Below are 19,962 nucleotides of genomic sequence, written 5' to 3' on the forward strand. Positions count from 1 at the left end.
AGTCATGGAAATCGGAAAGGCTGTGCACAGTAACGGCCAAGTGTCGTTTACTTTATTTGCCTGTTATATGACATGGATCTGCTCAGGAAGACGGCCCCGGAATATAGATGACCTAGAATTGTCAAGCGCAATGCTTAAAACTGAGCTTCTTAACATTTTTCAGCAGGGTCTGGCTGTCAGCTTTGAGGGCAATGCTAGGATTATATAATGTTACAAATCATTGACAACCTGTCACCTTTGATATTCTAAGCATCTTACATAAAGCTCAACCCATTATGCAAATGCTTAATAGACTGTTTTCTCTGCTTCCTCTGCTGTCTTAAAGGAAAACTAATTTGTGTTTCTAATGCCTGGATTTATTTTATCCTTTCAGTTTGAGATTTTACATGCATGCTATATTTTCATGATAGAATTTCATTTACAGATATGCAGGCACTTGCTTTAGTTTCAATCCGTATTTCAAATAATGTAATCAGCATTCCTGCTACATGAGGACAAGCCACAGCTGAGTTAATACAAAAATCTAATTATTGCTATTTGCAATATTGATATTCACCCTGTTATCCAGCATCGTACCATCGTACGAGCCACCCCAGAGAGGCAGGAGCTTAGGGAATTGAATAAGTGGCTGAGGAATTGGTGTAGGAAAGAGGGGTTTGTGTTCCTGGAGAACTTGGCTGACCTGTTACCGGCTCTTTAGTAAGGACCGGCTGCACCTTTATGGAGATGGTACAGTCCTATTGGGAAGAAAGATGGCCACAAAGTTGGAGGGGCTTTTAAAGTAGGTATTTGGGGGGGGGGGGGGCGCGCAGAGGAAGCAATAGCCAGAAGTGAGCATAGGACAGAGGATAATAGTAGAGTTAGTAGCGATAAATCAGTTGTAACTTCCAATCCTGGGGTGAATGAAAGGACAATTCGAAAACAAAGCCCGAGTAAAACTAATGCCCCATACACACTATCAGATTTTCTGCTGGTTTTTTCCTTCAGGTTTACCAAAACCATATAGTGCAAGGGCCAGCCCGATTTAATACAAATTGAAACTCCTAAGGTATGACCTCATATTATATGGTTTTGGTAAATCTGAAGGAAAGACTCAGCAGAAAAACTGATAGTGTGTATGGGGCTTTAGGGGAAGTTAATATGCCCCCATACAATGCTGAAAGGCGCATACACAAATGCTAGAAGCCTAGCTGACAAAATGCAGGTACTGGAGCTGCTTTTACATGAGGAGGCTTTGTGAGAATAACTGAAACTTGGTTTGACAGCTCACACAGCTGACTGGCAAATATCCAGAGGTATTCCTTGTATTGGAATGACAGGGAAGGTAGAAGAGGGGGAGGCGTGTGTCTATATATGTAAAAAATGATGCAGGGGTAGTAGAGAGGAGCGACATTGTGACTGGGATGAGGGGGGTGGAATCAGTATGGGTAGAACTTCAAAGAGAAAAAGTTTGCGGGAAATTAATAGTGGGGGTATGTTATATGCCGCCCAACCTGAAGGAGGGGCAAGACCTATCATTACAGTTAGAAATGGCACCGAGACAGGGAACTGTCGTTATAATGGGGGACTTCAATTATTCAGATATTGACTGGGCAGAGGGGACAGCACACTCAATAAAGGCCCATCATTTCATGAATGTCTTACAGGACATTTTCATGTCCCAATTGTTGGATTCTCCAACTAGAAAGAATGCCCTGCTAGATTTATTAATTACGAACGATCCTAGTCTGATCTCAGATGTGGAAATAGGGGATAACTTAGGATCTAGCAATCATAGGATGATCTCATTAGACATAAAACATAGAAAAAGAAGGCACAAGGGTAGCACAAGAACACTAGATTTCAAATGAGCCAATTTTTCCTGAACTGCGGTCATTACTACATGACATCAATGGGACCAAATCCTAGATAAATTGAACACAGAAGAAAAATGGAAATGCTTTAGGAGCATATTAAACAAAGGCATTACACAGTGCATTCCAATGGGCAATAAATATTGAAGAGTGAAGGTGAAACTTGGGTGGCTAAACCATAATGTAAAATGCCTCATTAAAGAGAAAAAGTGTCCTTTAAACAATATAAAGGGGGATGGGTCACTGTCAGAATTCCAACACTACAGGGAATGCAAGAAGAAGTGAAGGAACGCAAATCAGGGCAGCCAAAAAAAAGACTATGAGAAATATAGCAGAGGAGAGTAAAAAAAATCCAAAGAAATATTTTAGATCCATTGACAGTAAAAAGGCAAAATCAGAGAACATTGCCCACATAAAAAATGAGGATGGTTATGAATGAGACAGAAGGCAACTGTACTAAATGCCTTCTCCTCCTCAGTCGTTACGCAGGAAAAGGAGGGGTATACCAACCGCAACAGTAGTGTTAGTGACACATCGCAGGGCATACCCTTGTGGCTAACAGAGGTCGGAGTGAAGGAAAGACTTGATGAACTCCGTCAGGTTATGGCCAGATCATTGTTCCTAATCTTTCTGGACAGCATACAGACAGGATTTGTACCAGCTGATTGGAAAAAAGCCAATGTGGTACCAATATTCAAAAAAGGACAAATCCCTGGAAACTACAGGCCAGTCAGCCTAACATCAATCATTGGTAAATGATTGCAGGGGATGATAAGGGACTACATACAAAAATTTACTAAGGACAAAAATATAATTAGTAGTAATCAGCATGGGTTTAAGAAAGGTCAGTCTTGCCAGACCAATCTGTTAACATTCATACGAGGAAGTGAGCTGTCATCTGGATTTAGTGTACCTGGATTTTGCAAAGGCATGCGATACAGTCCCACATAAGCGCTTAATCTACAAGCTGAGGTCCGCAGGCGTGGACCATAAGGTTTGTTCTTGGGTAAAAATTTGGTTACACGGGCGTGTCCAAAGGGTAGTGATAAATAACATGTACTCAGACTGGTCGGGCATGGCAAGTGAGTTGCCCCAAGGTTCTGTCTTGGGACCAATTCTATTCAATTTATTCATAAATGATATAGGGCAGGGGTGGCCAACCAGACGAAGACCAAGAGCCACATTTTTTACCAAGTTACCGCAAAGAGCCACATCATACGCATGGGCACACATGAACATCACCCCATCCCTTCCTCATACACACATACTTTTGCTCAGCTGGATTTATTGTAAATGTCACACACTGTTTTAACACTACAAAGACCACAGGCCAGTCATTTTCATCAAGTCAGTAATCTTCCTTTGAAAGTACATCCATGTGACAGAAGACAGCAGCTCATCTAATTTCCAAAATACAAATTGTCTTACAAACAGTGAACTGGTCAGGATAACAATAAATAGTTAATGGGTCTTCTAGCCTGAACTAGCAGTAAATTCTTCCAAAAAACATCACAGAAAGCATGCAGCACACACAGAGCTCTGGATAAATAAGTGAAAAGAAGCTGAAATGGTTAACAGCCAGCCGTGTGTCACACTATCAACAGACCGAGAATGTGCTGAGCAGATCTTATCAGTGTTCAGGTGAAACAGTTATTAAAAAAAAAAAAAAAAAAAAAAAAAAAAAAAAGTACAGAGCAAGACAGAGGGAGAAGGGAGGACAGATCAGTAACCTGCACACTTGTGGTCATACCTTTTTGTATCTCATCGGCTTCAGATACAGCGTGTGTCTCCTTCCTCTGCCCCCCTTCAGCCTCACTCCAGCGCCTATGTATTCAAATGTGGCGGGCTGGGGACACTACATGCTGATTGGCTGTTGATGTGTGGGAGGAGCAGAGGAGTGCAGAGACTCGGGCTGCCTGTCACTAAACCAGCCCACTGAACCATCGGCCCAGTCCGAACACAAGGGCCGCAATGAACCAGCCCGAACGCAAGAGCCGCAGGAAACCGTTCAAAGAGCCGCATGCGGCTCGAGAGCCACGGGTTGGCCACCCCTGATATAGGGAATGGGATAAATTATCTCAATCTCGACCTGAACAAAACAATAGAGTGGGCAAATACAGTATCTCTCAAAAGTGAGTAACAGTGTAAATTTGTTGTCCCCTCAAAATAACTCAACACACAGCCATTAATGTCTAAACCGCTGACAACAAAAGTGAGTACACCCCTAAGTGAAAATGTCCAAATTGGGCCCAATTAGACAATTTTCCCTCCCTCATGTTACTCATTAGTGTTACAAGGTCTCTGGTGTGAATGGGGAGCAGGTGTGTTAAATTTGGTGTTATCGTTCTCAATCTCTCATACTGGTCACTGGAAGTTCAACATGGCACCTCATGGCAAAAAAACTGAGGATCTGAAAAAAAAAAAAGAATGGTTACTCTACATAATGATGGCCTAGCCTATAAGAAGATTGCCAAAACCCTGAAACTGAGCTGCAGCACAGTGGCCAAGACCATACAGTGGTTTTAACAAGACAGGTTCCACTCAGAACAGGCCTTGCCATGGTCGACCAAAGAAGTTGAGCGCACATGCGCAACATTATATCCAGAGGTTGTCTTTGGGAAATGGACATATGAATGCTGCCAGCATTGCTGCAGAATTTGAAGGGATGGGGGTCAGCCTGTCAGTGCTTAGACCATACGCTGCACGCTGCATTAAATTGGTCTGCAAGGATGTCATCCTAGAAGGAAGCCACTTCTAAAGATGATGCACAAGAAAGCCTGCAAACAGTTTGCTGAAGACAAGCAGACTAAGGACATGGATTGCCGGAACCATGTCCGGTGGTATGATGAGACCAAGATCAAACCTATTTGATTCAGATGGTGTCAAGAGTGTGTGACGGCAACCAGGTGAAGAGTACACAGACAAGTGTGTCTTGCCTACATGACTGTGGTGGGAGTGTCATAGTCTGGGACTGCATGAGGGCTGTCAATACTGGGGAGCTACAGTTCATTGAGGGAGCCATGGATGTCAACATGTACTGTGACATACTGAAGCAGAGTATGATCCCCTCCCTTCGGAGACTGGGCCGCAGGTAGGGGTGCAACGGATCAAAAAACTCACGGATCAGATCGTTCCTCGGCTCAGAGTCACGGATCGGATCATTTTTCGGATCAGCAAATAATAATTTAATTTGCAAAAACCTGTGAAAATTCCACCACCATAGTATGACTGGGTACGGCAGAGTACAGCTGGGTACGGCAGAGTATTGGCAGGCAGGGTACGGCAGAGTATTGGCAGGCAGGGTACGGCAGAGTATTGGCAGGCAGGGTATGGCAGAGTATTGGCAGGTAGGGTACGGCAGAGTATTGGCAGGCAGGGTATGGCAGAGTATTGGCAGGCAGGGTATGGCAGAGTATTGCTAGAGTATTGACAGGGTATTGCTAGAGTATTGGCAGGGTATTGCTAGAGTATTGGCAGGCAGGGTATTGCAAGGCAGGGTATTGCAGAGTATTGCTAGAGTATTGGCAGGGTATTGCTGGGTACTGCAGGGTATGGAGGGATGGCTGCCTCCATCTCTGGATCTCTCCCCTCCACTGTACAGATTAGTACAGAGAGGGGAGAAAGGAACCAGCGTTATGACATGCTAAGGCCGAGACCGCGGAGCGCTCCGCGAATCGCGGCATGTGCCGATCCGAGCGGGGTGACCTGTTCGGATCACGGATCGGTGACAATCCGTTGCACCCCTAGCCGCAGGGCAGTAATCCAACATGATAACAACTCCAAACACCTCCAAGATGACCACTGCCTTGCTAAAGAAGCTGAGGGTAAAGGTAATGAACTGGCCAAGCATGTCTCCAGACCTAAACCCTATTAAGCATCTGCGGGGCATCCTCAAACAGAAAGCGGAGGAGTGCAACAACTAACATCCAGCAGCTCCGTGATGTTGTCATGGAGGAATGGAAGAGGACTCCAGTGGAAACCTGTGAAGGTTCATTAGCATTATGGTTGTCATCAAGGGGATAGTTGTGTCTGTAAGACTATATACAGTTGTGCTCATAAGTTTACATACCCTGGCAGAATTTATGTTTTCTTGGCAATTTTTCAGAATATGAATGATAACACTTTTCTTTCACTCATGGTTAGTGCTTGGCTGAAGCCATTTATTATCAATCAACTGTGTTTACTCTTTTTAAATCATAATCACAACAGAAACTACCCAAATGACCCTGATCAAAAGTTCAATGACAGCTTGAAGTCTTTTGTGGTATTTGTGGATGAGGCTCTTTATCTTCTCAGATGGTAAAGCTGTCCATTCCTCTTGGCAAAAAGCCTCCAGTTCCTGTAAATTCTTGGTCTGTCTTGCATGAACTGCACATTTGAGATCTTCCCAGAGTGGCTCAAAGATATTGAGGTCAGAAAACTGAGAAGGCCACTCCAGAACCTTCACTTTATTCTGCTGTAGCCAATGACAGGTCGACTTGGCCTTGTGTTTTGGATCATTGTCATGTTGGAATGTCCAAGTACGTCCCATGTGCAGCTTCCTGGCTGATGAATGCAAATGTTCCTCCAGTATTTTTTGATAACATACTGCATTCATCTTGCCAACAATTTTGACCAAATTTCCTGCGCCTTTGTAGCTCACACACACATCCCGAAAACATCAGCGATTCACCTCCGTACCTTTCATCATAGGCCTTGTTTATGGTTGTGGCCAAAAAGCAAAATTTTGGTCTCATGACTCCAAATGACTTCTGGTGACTAGACCATGTAGCCCATCTTTCTTCAAGTGCGTCCTTATTGTGCATCTTGAAACAGCCATAACACATGTTTTCAGGAGACTCCTGTATTTCACCTGAAGTTATTTGTGGGTTTTTCTTTGCATCCTGAACAATTTTCCTGGCAATTTTGGCTGAAATTGTAGTTGGTCTACCTGACCGTGCTTTGGTTTCAACAGAACTCATTTTCCACTTCTTGAATGGAGTTTAAACACTGCTGATTGGCATTCTCAATTCCTTGGATATCTTTTTATATCCCTTTCCTGTTTTATACAGTTGAAACTACCTTTTCCCGCAGATTCTTTGACAATTATTTTGCTTTCCCCATGACTCAGAATCCAGAAACGCCAGTGCAGCACTGGATGAAAGATGCAAGGGTCTGTCAGGAGTCCAGAAACTCATTGACCACATGCACTAATTGCAAGCAAACAGATCACAGGTGAGGATGGTTACCTTTAATAGCCATTCAGACCCCTTTGTTTCAACTTGTGCTCATGTTATCAGGCCAAAATCACCAGGGTATGTAAACTTATGATCAGGGTCATTTGGGTAGTTTCTGTTGTCATTATGATTTTAAAAAGAGTAAACACAGTTGATTAATAATAAATAGCTTCAGCCAAACACTAACCATGAGTGAAAAAACCGGAGTTGGACTTACCGGTAACTCTTTTTCTAGGAGTCTTCCAGGACAGCCTTTGAGATATAGGGCTCCTCCCTCCGGGACAGGAAACACGTCAAGCCAATTAAATAAAAGGTGTGGTCCTCCAGGCCCTCCTCAGTTTTACTCCAAGAACCGCCGGGAGGCTCTGAAAGACATAACACACTAACAATCACGTTAATACACATCCTCACCACTTAGTCCAATTTAAACAACTTTGGGTGGGAAGCCAGGCTGTCCTGGAAGACTCCTAGAAAAAGAGTTACCGGTAAGTCTAACTCCGGTTTTCTCATATCGTCTTCCAGGACAGCCTTTGAGATGATAAGCAAGGAGCTCACCTTGTCAGGGCGGGACCACTGCCTGGAGGACCTTACGTCCAAAAGTCTGCTCTTTATCAGACCATAAATCCAGACGGTAATGTCTTGCGAACGTTGAGTAGCTGGACCACGTTGCTGCTTTGCAGATCTCCTCCGGAGAGGCTCCAGCCCTCTCTGCCCATGATGCGGAAACCGCCCTTGTAGAGTGCGCCTTAACTAAGGGTGCCTGCTTCCCCTCTAACTCATAGGCTTTAACTATCGCCATTCGTATCCACCTGGCGACAGACGCTTTGGACGCCTTGCAGCCCTTGCGGGCGCCCGAAAAATTAACAAAAAGTGAGTCTGACTTCCTGAAGACCTTAGTGGCTTCTAAAAAAATCAATAGACTTCTCCTGACGTCTAACAAACTTAAAGATCTCGCCTCATCCTTGTCTGAGGTTGAGAAAAAAGTTGGCAAAATAATATCCTGTGTCCTATGAAAAGTGGACACCACTTTAGGAAGAAAACTAGGATCAGTCTTAAGTACTACCCTGTCCCCTAAGATTAACAGAAATGGCTCTCTGACCGAGAGCGCTTGTAGATCACTGACCCTTCTAGCTGACGTGATCGCTATCAAAAATACAGTCTTTAGTACAATCCACTTAAGTGAAGCTCCCTCTAATGGTTCAAATGGATCTTGGGTCAGAGCTCTAAGAACCAAGGCCAAATCCCAAGTAGGACAGGACTTCATCCTCACAGGCCTGGATCTAGATAGAGCCTTGAAGAAGTTCCTGACAAATGGATTCTGCTGAAGGGAGGACTGAAGGAAAACACTTAAGGCCGCCACCTGTACCTTTAGAGTGCTGATAGATAGGCCCAGTTCTACCCCTGCTTGTAGAAAATCTAGGACTGCCGGGACCCCGGGACTTGCAATCCCCTGTTCTCGCAACCAGGAATTAAACCTCTTTCCTACCTTGGCGTAAATTGCCCTAGTAACAGGTTTACGGCATTCTAACAAGGTCTTAATCACTCTCTCTGAGAAACCCTGTGACCTTAAGATTTGTTCCTCAGATACCAGGCCGCAAGCTTGAGCCTCTCTATCTGAGGGCACAGGATCGGCCCCTGGGAAAGTAAGTCCTCCCTGACTGGTAGAAACAGCGGAGGATGTACGGCCAATCTCTTTATGCTGGCAAACCAGGGTCTCCTTGGCCAAAAAGGAGCTACTAAAATGAGGTCCGTAGTTTCCGAACGGAACTTCTGCAGAACCTCTGCCACCATCCTTACGGGAGGAAAGGCGTAACACAGGCCAAACAGCCATGGATTGGCAAGGGCGTCTATCCCGCTGGCCCGATCCTGTGGGTGAACCGAAAAAAATTGTGTCACCTTCCTGTTGCCTTCTGTTGCAAATAGGTCTATTTCTGGCCTTCCCCAGCATGACACGATCTCCTCGAACACTTCCTTGTTGAGGGCCCACTCGTCCTGACCTATCTTCTGGCGACTGAGAAAGTCGGCCAGGAAATTCTGGGTTCCCTTTAGGTGAATGGCTGATATTGAGGACAAATTCTTCTCTGCCCAGCAGAAGATTTTGTCCGCAATTACCTGTAGTGCAGGGCTTCTGGTTCCCCCTTGCTTGTTCAGGTAGGCTACTGCTGTCACATTGTCTGAGCGAACTTGCAGATCCCTGCCATGTAACCGGGACTGGAAGGTTTCTATAGCTTTCCAGACTGCCAGAAGTTCCTTCTGGTTTGAGGAACGACCTGTCTCTAGGTTCGACCAGGAACCCTGGGCTAAGGTTCCCTCTAGGTGGGCACCCCAACCCAGCGCACTGGCATCGGTCGTGACTACCACCGTAGCTTGTGGGGACCAGGGAAGACCCCTGTCTAGGTTGACCTGGGCCCGCCACCACCAAAGAGACCTCCTGACTGCCGAGGATAGGGGCATAACCTGATCCAGGCTCTCCTGCCTGCCATCCCAATAACGGAGCATGAGTCTTTGTAAAGGACGCTGATGATGTCTTGCCCAGGCCACCGCTGGAAAGCATGATGTCATCAACCCTAGGACTCTCATCACCTCCCTGATCTGGGCTTCCCGACCAGATTGAAGCTGGGCTACCGCCTGCTCTAGCTTGCCGATCTTCTCCTCCGGAAGAAATACCCTCATTTCCACTGAAGAAATCCTGTATCCTAAATACAGGACCTCCTGTGAGGGGGTCAGCTGGGATTTTTCCTGGTTTATCAGCCACCCCAGTGAGCGCAGAAACCCCAAAGCCTCCTGTATGTCCCTCTGCAGCTGTTGGGCCGACTGGGCTATGAACAGTAGATCGTCCAGATATGGGATCACTGTTATAGCCTTGAGCCTTAATGGGGCCAGTGCCTCTGCCAGAACTTTTGTAAAGACTCTTGGTGAGGCTGAAAGCCCGAAGGGGAGAGCTCGAAACTGGAGGTGTAACACACCCGTGTTCAACCTCACCGCCAACCTGAGAAATCTCTGAGATTCCGGATGAATCGGGATATGCAAATATGCATCCCTGAGATCCACTGTGGCCATGTGACAGCCCTGAAACAGGAATTTGGTTACCGAGAAGATTGACTCCATCCGGAACCGTTTGTATTTTATAAACCTGTTCAGGGGACGGAGATTCAGTATTAACCTGAACTTCCCCGAAGGTTTCTTTACCACGAATACGTGGGAGTAAACCCCCAAGCCTCGCTCCTCCTGAGGTACCTGCACCATTACTTCTTGGTCCACCAAATCCCCCAGAAGAAGAGCCAAAGCCTCTGCTTTCTCTTGGTCCCTTGGTAACCTTGTTACTTGAAAGTTCGGGAGGGGAACTGAACCAAACTCCAACCTGTAGCCGTTCCTTACAAGATCTCGAATGAACGGACTTTCGGTTGAAGCTTCCCACTGTGGGAGGAACTTCCCCAGTCTTCCTCCCACCGGGACGCAGGAGTCACTGGGTTTTAGGGGAGGGTTGAGGAGGATTGAATAAGATACCTCCTCTGCCTCTTCCCTTGTGACCCGTCCAATGCTTTTTGGGGCGAACCTCCCTTTCCTGCAGGTTTTGCTGCCTGGGGCTTCGAAAAAGGCGTTTCCCTTCAGGTCTCTTTTTCCTTTCTGGGAAAGCTTTCTTCCTATCCTGCGTGCGCTCTAACGCCTCTTGCAGGCCGGGCCCAAACAAATGGTCCCCTGAAAAGGGTAATCCACACAACTTTAGTTTTGAAGCTGTGTCTCCTGACCAGGTTTTAAGCCAAACGGCCCTTCTGGCAGCGTTCACTAGTGCTGCTGATCTAGCAGCCAGTTTGACTGATTCTGCAGAGGCATCCGCTAAAAAGCCCACCTCTTTAAACAGTAGCGGAAAGGACTTCAACAGCTGTTGCCTAGAAGTACCTGCAGAAATATGTGATTGTAACTGTGTAAGCCAACACTCCAAGTTTCTGGCCACACAGGTAGCTGCTAGTGCCGGTTTAAGCCCAATGGAAGAGGCATCCCAGGCTCTCTTGAGCAGCAGATCTCCCCTCTTATCCATAGGGTCCCTGAGTGAACCCATATCATCAAAGGCCAAATCTGTCTTCTTAGAGACCTTAGCCAAGGGAGCATCTAATTTGGGAACCTTGTTCCAGGGATGCACTGCATCCGATTCAAAAGGGAACCTCCTTCTAAGGCTACCTGAAAAAAATGGCCTTTTTTCCGGTTGTTCCCACTCCAGCAGAATCGCCTCCACTAGCGACTTATGGACGGGGAATACCCTGTCTTTCATTACACTCGACCCTTGATACATCATGTCGTGTTTTGAAAGCTGGACCTGTTCTTCTCTGATCTCCAAGGTGTCATATATAGCCTTGAGGAGGTCACCCACATCATCCAAAGACAGCTTGTATCTGGCTGATCTAATGGCCTCTTCCTCCCCCTCAGATTCTGAAGTAGACTCTGTCCTAGAGGAGGCTAATGACCTGGATAACCTCTCCCTATCCACCTCCTCCTCCTGACTTGGTTCGGATAAGGAAGGCATACTCACGGCTCTGGGTAAAGAGACAGAAGGACCCTGCATCCTATCCATCATGTTTTTAAAAGATTGGAAGGTGGATGCAATCTCATCCTTTACGGATGTTAAAACATTGTGACAAGCTGCCACCGAGTCCTCTTTTACCAGGCTACTGACACAATCTGGGCAAAGCGGCTTCTCCCAACCGGTGCCTAACTTAGCCCCACACACGGCACATTTCCTTCTGGGTAAAGGTATCTGGGCTCTGTCCTGTTTAACCTAAAAACAAAGAAAAACAGGGTCCCATTAAAATACCACCCCTGACCACACCACTGTGCTTCTAGGGTCTGTTTAGGAAGTGCCCCCCTTCACCAGCAGGTTCTCCACCCCGGGAAGGTACTACGGGTCAGAGTGACCCCCCACCCCCCAGTGTAAGTCCTGGTCTGCCCTCACCAAGCTTACCTGAGAGGTACTGGAGCCTGTTGAACCGGAGTCCACCTGCACAACCGCACTCTCCATGGTTCCTGTGTATCACTCAGTCTCTCTGAGCCTTCACACTGCTCCAGGCAACCCTGTAGTCACACCGCCGCGCCCAAAGGACTGGAACGGGTCCTGCGGCACCCCCTGATGACGCGAGTCCGGCGGAAGTGCGTCTCTCCCACTTCCGTACGCCAGAGCGCAAAAACTCCGCCCCGACGCCGTGCGTTCCTTACGAACGCAACGCTCACAGTACCCGAACGCCGGTCGGTAGAGCGAACGTCTCCCGCCGCCTCCGACCGACAGGTACGAGCGGTTAGCGCTCCGAGGGGGAGATTGCCGCGTATCGGGGTCCCGTTCTCTCCGAACGTTTAAATGGCAGCGGGGACTGAAAGCTACCCTCTCCTCCCTTCGTTCGGACCGAGGGGTGCTAAGGGCCAGGTCCATCAAGGCGCTCTCCCCAGGCAAAACCCCTGAGAAGGAGCTCCCCTTACCAGTTCCAAGACGTGCTCCTTCCCGTCCGGCAGGAAACACAAAAACTGAGGAGGGCCTGGAGGACCACACCTTTTATTTAATTGGCTTGACGTGTTTCCTGTCCCAGAGGGAGGAGCCCTATATCTCAAAGGCTGTCCTGGAAGACGATATGAGAAAAGTTTTTATGCTCTGAAACCAGGGTATGTAAACTTATGATCACAACTGTACATTTATGCAGGGCTTTTTTTTTTTCTCAGAGAATAGGTGCAGGAACTCAACCCCCTGCTGTCAAACTGCATCGAATGGTGGGTCTGGCCTAATTGCACAGTGGAAGAATCTTAAAGGGACAATAAATGCCAAGAGTGCGTTATGTGCGCAGTTCAGATATGAGCTATGTATATGTACTCCAAGTACCGAGTGCAAAGTTCAGACGTGTGCTACGTACCGAGTGTAGGATTCAGGGATGCACTATGTGCAGAGTACACTGTTGAGGAGTATGTTACATAGTGCAGAGTTCAGGGGTATGCTGTGTACAGAGTGAAGTGTTGAGGAGCTTTCTACATACAGAGTACAGAGTTAAGGGGTGTGCTATGCACAGTATGCAGGGTTCAGCTCTCCTTTACAGGCTGTCCACATCTCAACTCCTACCCTCCCCCTGGGGCTGCGGGCCACATTAAATGGCCTGGAGGGCTGGTGTCACGTATCTGGTGTGACCAGAGCTGTGTGGACAGCAACAGAGGAACAAACGCAGATAAGGTGAAAATATATAATTTATTAAGATAAGTGAATAAATACAACCGCCTCCAATATACTGTAATGTGCAACCAAACAACCACCAACAGAAACCCACAAATAGTAACAGACAAATATATACAACTAAAGGGGAATACCGGAATCATAAACAGGGCCAGGCCAGGGTCGACAACGGGGGTCAGCAGCTGGGGATGGAAGACAAACAGGACAAGGAGAGGATGGATGGGTCACAGGAAGGACAGATCAGGTACAAGGCTCAGGGTCCAGGAAACGAACAGGTTCACAGGTTCAGAGCGCAAGGAAGATACAAAGGCAAGGCATCAGTGTGTCTGCCGGGTACTTGTACACACCTCCTGCAATTACTCAGGTGACGCCTAATTGTAGGAGATTATGTCAGCCCCACACTGCCAGGAACCACCCGCTGGTGGATGCCAGTACTGCAGCCCAAGGATCATATAATACTATTAACAGGGGAAGGCTCCCCAGGCAGTTCCAGACTGCCAGGAGACACCTGCTGGTGGACCCCAGTATTGCACGTCAAATGTCAGACAGTATCATCAGCGGGTGGAACCTTTCCTGACAGCTGGATTCGGCCCATGGGCCTTGTGTTTGACACATGAGCTGTAGAGCAAAGTGACAGCATAATATTTAAATTGTTGGACGATTGGGAATAGGAGTATGAAGGGAGGTTGATCGACTGGAATTAGGTGCCCGAATCTGAAATCCTGTTTTGAGGTTTCCCAAAACCCACTGTTTTAAGCTTCTATAGAATATCACAATGCCAGTGATTTACTACTCACTCTGAGCTCTCGCACCCATATGCCTGCCTAAGTAATCCCCCCCCACCAACCAACCAGCTCATAATACAGGCACTCCCACAACAATCCTCATTTTAACATGATGGAACAGGATAATGACATGGAACGAAAAAAAACAAAAAAACACATAAATATGAAATAGGATATCAGGATTTTTAAAGAAATAAATATGTGAAATAATAATCTGCAATTCTAGATATCTGCCCAGATCTATTATACGGCAATATAAATTGAGCACTGGTTTAATGTTTAATGCAGGGAGTGAATGCATGCTGAATAAACAAAAATTTGCAAACTACAAAACAAATGATTTATAAATAGGGAGATTTAGCGTCGCGTATACTCACAGACCACGATGGCATGAGTTTTATCGCGCACTGAAAATCTTTATCTTGTAAATATTTTTCAGGACCCAGATCAGCCTGCCAGAGATAAGGAAACAATATCAATGCTTTTATATTCAGACAATAACACACAAGCAACCTCCCCTTCACTGCGCTTTTCCAAATTTTCTGTCTTTTTTCGTTTATAAAAAAAACAAAACCCAGTGTGAAAAAAATTATATAAATTTTGTTTGGGTACAACATTGCATGACCACACAATTGCCAGTTAACCAGTTAAAGTGGCACAGTGCCATTTAGTAAAAAGTGCCCTGGTCATGAATGGGGGGAAATCTTCCAGAGCTGAAATGGTTAAATAACTTCTGTTACTTTATGATCAAGTGGTCGGGTGGTTCACATTGTGTATAATACACAAGGTAATCTGTACTTTAATGGCTACTGTACTGTCATGCTGGTACCCAGCCACAGGTAATGCCACCGGCTCACTGCAGTCACCAGATAATGTATATCCAGAGATAGGTAAACTGTAAAGGATCCAACAGGTTAATAGCAGTAATTTGGGATAAATGAAAGGAAAGCCACACACCGATGTCTTTTACCAGCCAATAAAAATAGATTTCGATGTACAAGTATGTTCCCGCTCAGAGGTCACATGCACTTAACTAATTTTACCGGCTTAATCAGAAGGATCAAGCATCCTTGTGATCAATTCATTTTTGCACAACAGACAGTTCAACAAAAAGTATTGCGGTGTAAAGCTCTCTATTTATCAGTGTCCTTCAATAGCAAACGAATACATGCCTTTTGAGCCTGCAACCAGGATGACCATGGCGATTGCATGAGGCGTAATGTCTGGAGCAGTGCCGTATGAATGTCTGTTCCTCCCACCTCATTTAATACCTTTCACATAAAGACTGTATGGCCACCTTTTTAAACCAGCATCATCACCTGAAGAGCATATTGGCTAGGTAATCCTTAAAAACTTTAAAAATGGAAAGACTGCAACTCTAGGAGCTCAAAAATAAATAAATAATAAAAAAACATGGACCAACAAGGATAACCTTCTCATATTCTATACTGATGGGGACAGGTAAAACACTGAGATGAGGGTGGGGTGGATCTTTTAATCTCTCCTGTCCTGATAAGTTAAGGCTGGCCCATACAATATGCAATTTTCTTTTCTTCAACCACTGGTTGAAGCAAAAAAAAAAAAAAAAAATTGCTTGTTTCCATCATCAACACTGACTGTGTTGCCTTACATGAATCCCTCCTGCTTGTCTAATTGTATTCTGACAGTGGGAGGTTTCTCAGTTATCAAAATACAATGATCACTGCTGGCGGCTATAACTGTGGGCATTGATCAAAACGAAAACAAAAACTACAAGCTGGTTGCACTGAAGTTGATCAATAGATCGATTTCAGTACAACCAGCCTGCCCATAGATGGAACAAAATTCATCCAGTACTGGCCGAATCTCGATCTATGGCCAGCTTAAGAGGAGCTGTCATGGAGGAGGGGTGGACACCACTACCAGTTAACTTTCAGACAACAAATGAAATTATTCAGTGAGTGACTAATACTACCCGATAAACACAGCAAATGTGTTAATGTTTTTATTTTAAGTCAAAAGTATCTTATTCTGAATTCTGTGTAATCCTCTAAACTGGAATAACCACACACAACCCCATAGAGCACAGGTGTCAACCTGGCGGGCCTCTAAGCTGTTGCACAACTACAAGTCCCATGAGGCATTACAAGCATTACTTCCACAGACAGATACATAATGGGGCTTGTAGTTCTGCTGGGGGGGGGGGGGGGAGACCAGTTTGACCTCCCTGCCATAAAAGGTCAGAAAGAGAGTACTTCCTGAAATATAACGCTTTGTAGCTTCCTCCTTTGTCTGCATTTTTGCATTATTAATCAGATTTAAGCTGGGCGGCACAGTGGTGTAGTGGGTAGCACTTTCGCCTAGCTGTAAGAAGGGTCACTGGTTCGAATACCAACCACGACACTACCTGCCTAGAGTTTGCATGTTCTCCCTGTGCTTGCATGGGTTTCCTCCGGGTACTCCGGTTTCCTCCCACACTCCAAAGACATGCTGGTAGGTTAATTGGATCCTATCTAAATTGTCCCTAGTATGTATAAATGTGAGTTAGGGACCTTAGATTGTAAGCTCCTTGAGGGTAGGGACTGATGTAAATGTACAATGTATATGTAAAGCGCTGCGTAAGTTTATGGCGCTATATAAGTAACTGAAATAAAATAAAAATGTAAACATTCAAGGTAGGTTTGAATCAGACTGGTTGGATTTTTTTTTAGTACTGGAATTTTTCTGTGTGAGGCAGGAAGGGTACCGTTTCAGCATCATCAGCAGATATGTTCCAGGATCATCACAAAAAGGTGAGGTGGAGCGCTGCAGTACTGGATAAAAAACAATTTACGTAAAAGGAAGGTGGTGCACCCATGTGCTTCTTGGTTTTATTTCCTCTTTTTTCCTTATTTGTATTTCCTTTCTTGTGCACATTATCCCTTCTCCATGCCATGCCTAACTCTGCTCCTCCTCCTCCTCCAGCCGACATTTTTTTTCTCTATCCCCACTTTCCTTTTTTTTTTTTTACAATTCCCAGCACTGTATTCCTGTGCTAATAAAATTCACCCCAACACAATTTTTCCCAAGTTTTCACTACTTAAAGTGGTCCTGAACCCGAAAAGTGTAGATTTGCTACGTTATAGCGAACATATAGAAATGGTAATTGTGCCTAGGCAGTATCCTATTATACCTTTTGTGAAAAACAGCAATGCATTTCCTGGTATGCGAGTGTGCCTAGGCCCTCCTGTGCTTGCTGTCCGATAGTTGTATATCTGCAGTGTAAGATCTAAGACACCGCTGCCTCTGACTGCTAAGACCAAAAGATTTGGAGATGTCCCTAATCTGCTGCTTAATTATTTCCTCGCTGGAGGTTCTGACATGAGGAAAAACCCAGCCTCTACAAAGATAGCCACCTCCACAGAGAAACTGCTGAACAAGGCATTGTATATATATATATATATATAAAAAAAAAAACACACAACTAGTCAGTGGGTACTATAAGCTCTGCTCTCAGGCTTTCATTTTACATTTTGCCTGGAGAGCATGTTTAACTGAATCAGGAAGGACAGTTAATCCACTTACCCAGCTTAACACAAGATGCTCTTTAGGCTGACTTTTACATCTCATTAGGAAATACCTTTTCCGTAATCTCCAGCCTATGGGAAAACAACATAAGATGGGATCCACAGATATCAGAGCCAGAAGGAATTTCAGACATGGATGATTCTTATACACAATCTCACCTATGTCTTTAAGGGGCTCCATCACCTCGTATTTGGGATCTGATCGGAAGAACATGGACACTTGTTGCAAGGCAATTTCTGTGCAAATATAAAACAGTCGTTTATTTATTATCATTTTTTTTTAGCCTATTACTTATTCATAGCTACCTATTACTTATGATGTATAATTAAAAACATAATAATATGTTCCCAAGACAAAAATCTAGCACCATCTAGATAATGGCAAGGAATGCTCCTGATTTCAATTTTTACTTTGCAACCTCCTAAGAGGGCAATAGAAAGCATCTACAGCAGTCTAATGCCCCATCAATCTCGTTGTAAAACAGACTAAGGGGTTTATTTACTAAAAGCAAATTCATGTTGCACTGCAAGTGCACTTGGAAGTACAGTCGCTGTAAATGTGAGGGAAACATGCAAGGAAAAAAAAAAAAATATAGCATTTTTGCTTGTACATGACTGGATGATAAAATCAGCAGCGCTTCCCTTGATTGCAGATCTTCCCCTCAGATTGGGTGCAGCGGCGGTAAAACGCCACTGTTTTTAGCAGTGCTTTACTGCCAATTTCACAGTGCTATTTGCCCGCTAGCCAACCCCATAGTGTCACCTGGTAGCTTCAAATAGCTGTACTACAGATGCAAGAATCCTATGACATACTTCATGGTTCTCGAGTTTCTTGAGACCTAATTTTTCCCCACTCTAGCCTCATCTATAACAAAATGGCTGCAGTGGGACCTTAAAAACCCAGGAGTGGGGCACCTTTGTAGAAGCAGCTGCGGATGTACAGACTCCAGGTAACTCAAGCTGAAAAATCCAAATCATTAGGTGTGTTTTAACCCCCCAGCAGATAAAAAAAAAAAAAAAAAAAAAACCCCACAAAAAACATAAAAACTATTAAAGTGGTTGTATACCCCTTTAGCACATTTTGATCTACAGGTAAGCCTATAAGAAGACTTAACTGTAGGTAAAATGAATCTCTCCTAAACCTGTACGGTAGGAGATATTATTAGAAGATATTCACCTTGCATGCAGCCACTGACGTCAGCGGCGCACGGCGCATGGATGCTGGCGGAAAATCTGAGTTCCTTGCTGGAAAGAAGACTCCCGCGCACATGTGCGGGAGTAACGCCATCACAGCTCCGGCCACCCACAGCACCGGAGCCTTGAACCGGGAAGAATTGCAGAGACAAAATGTCAGCTCCCTCGGCGGTGACCAGGAGACAGTGTGGGGGTTTCATTCTAAGGCAAGTATTTCATAATGAGCTAGTATGCGGTGCATACTCATTATGCCTTTGCCTTATAGGTTCTTTTTTTTTTTTCTTCTAGGCACACAAAATGTCGTTTTAAAAACTACTCATCCAAACAAAACTAAAAGTGGACCTGAAAAAATATACAGTACTATATATACAGAAAAAAAATGTACCTTTTGTCTTAGATCCCTCCTGATAAATATAAAAATGAACATGCACTTCCTGTACCTACAGCTGAATATATCTGCAGTGTGAGATTTAAGGTACTGCTGCCTCTGACTGCTAGGCTTCAAGAGATTTGGAGGGAAATGTAAAAATTTTTACAACTGTGCTGCTACCTGGAACTTCTGACATAAAGGAAGAAAAACCCTCCCTCTACCTAGATGGCCACCACCACACAGTCAGTGCAGAATAATGTATGTTAAAGTAGAACTATAGGCAACACTTTTTTCCCCATTTTGGATAGAGCAAGGGAGGATTATACCCCTGTAAGATTTTTTTTCCGCCATCTGTGTCCCATTGTGGAGATTTATCGTCACTTCCTGTCCCCATTGGAAGATTTTCCCTCTATTATTTTTCTGGGGACAATCCAAAATTTGAGTTTTTCTTTTACTTTCAAAGATAACAGTAAACAGGAGCAATAGAAGGGGGTAAATCTTCTTAACGTTATCACAGAGGCACAATAAAAACAGTTTTGTCTTTAGTTGCACTTTAAGTCACTAATGGAGAAAGATCAGTACCACAGGTAATACTGGTCCTTTTTCCCTCTGCTTGTCTTTTTTTATGGGCATAGCTTCCAGAGTTAATTTCCTATTTAAGGTGTCTGTACATCCCTTTTCTCTCTGTTGTCACATCTGCTAAAGTTGTCATTATAGCAAAGCTTTGGGCCTTTGTTCTGTGCAATATGTGAAGAACATGTGTTGATAAAAGCAAGGTATTTCATCTCTGCACGTAG

The 19,962-nt window shown here is 44.9% G+C and overlaps 1 protein-coding gene across 1 annotated transcript in view; it reads right to left on the reverse strand.

Annotated features, from left to right (window-relative positions):
* The window catches only part of PXK (PX domain containing serine/threonine kinase like), a 152,002-nt gene that overhangs the window by 54,565 nt on the left and 77,475 nt on the right, over positions 1 to 19,962 (reverse strand). Inside the window, exons 5-7 of the mRNA XM_077451985.1 lie at positions 17,761 to 17,838; positions 17,600 to 17,673; positions 14,434 to 14,508 (exon numbers count right to left, since the gene is read on the reverse strand). Coding sequence (XP_077308111.1) covers positions 14,434 to 14,508; positions 17,600 to 17,673; positions 17,761 to 17,838 — 227 coding nt within the window. The remainder of the gene's footprint in view (positions 1 to 14,433; positions 14,509 to 17,599; positions 17,674 to 17,760; positions 17,839 to 19,962) is intronic.

This window comes from Lithobates pipiens, unplaced genomic scaffold, assembly GCF_037356315.1.
Source record: "Lithobates pipiens isolate NorthernLeopardFrog02 unplaced genomic scaffold, aLitPip1_a1.2 Scaffold_23, whole genome shotgun sequence".
NCBI lineage: Eukaryota > Metazoa > Chordata > Amphibia > Anura > Ranidae > Lithobates > Lithobates pipiens.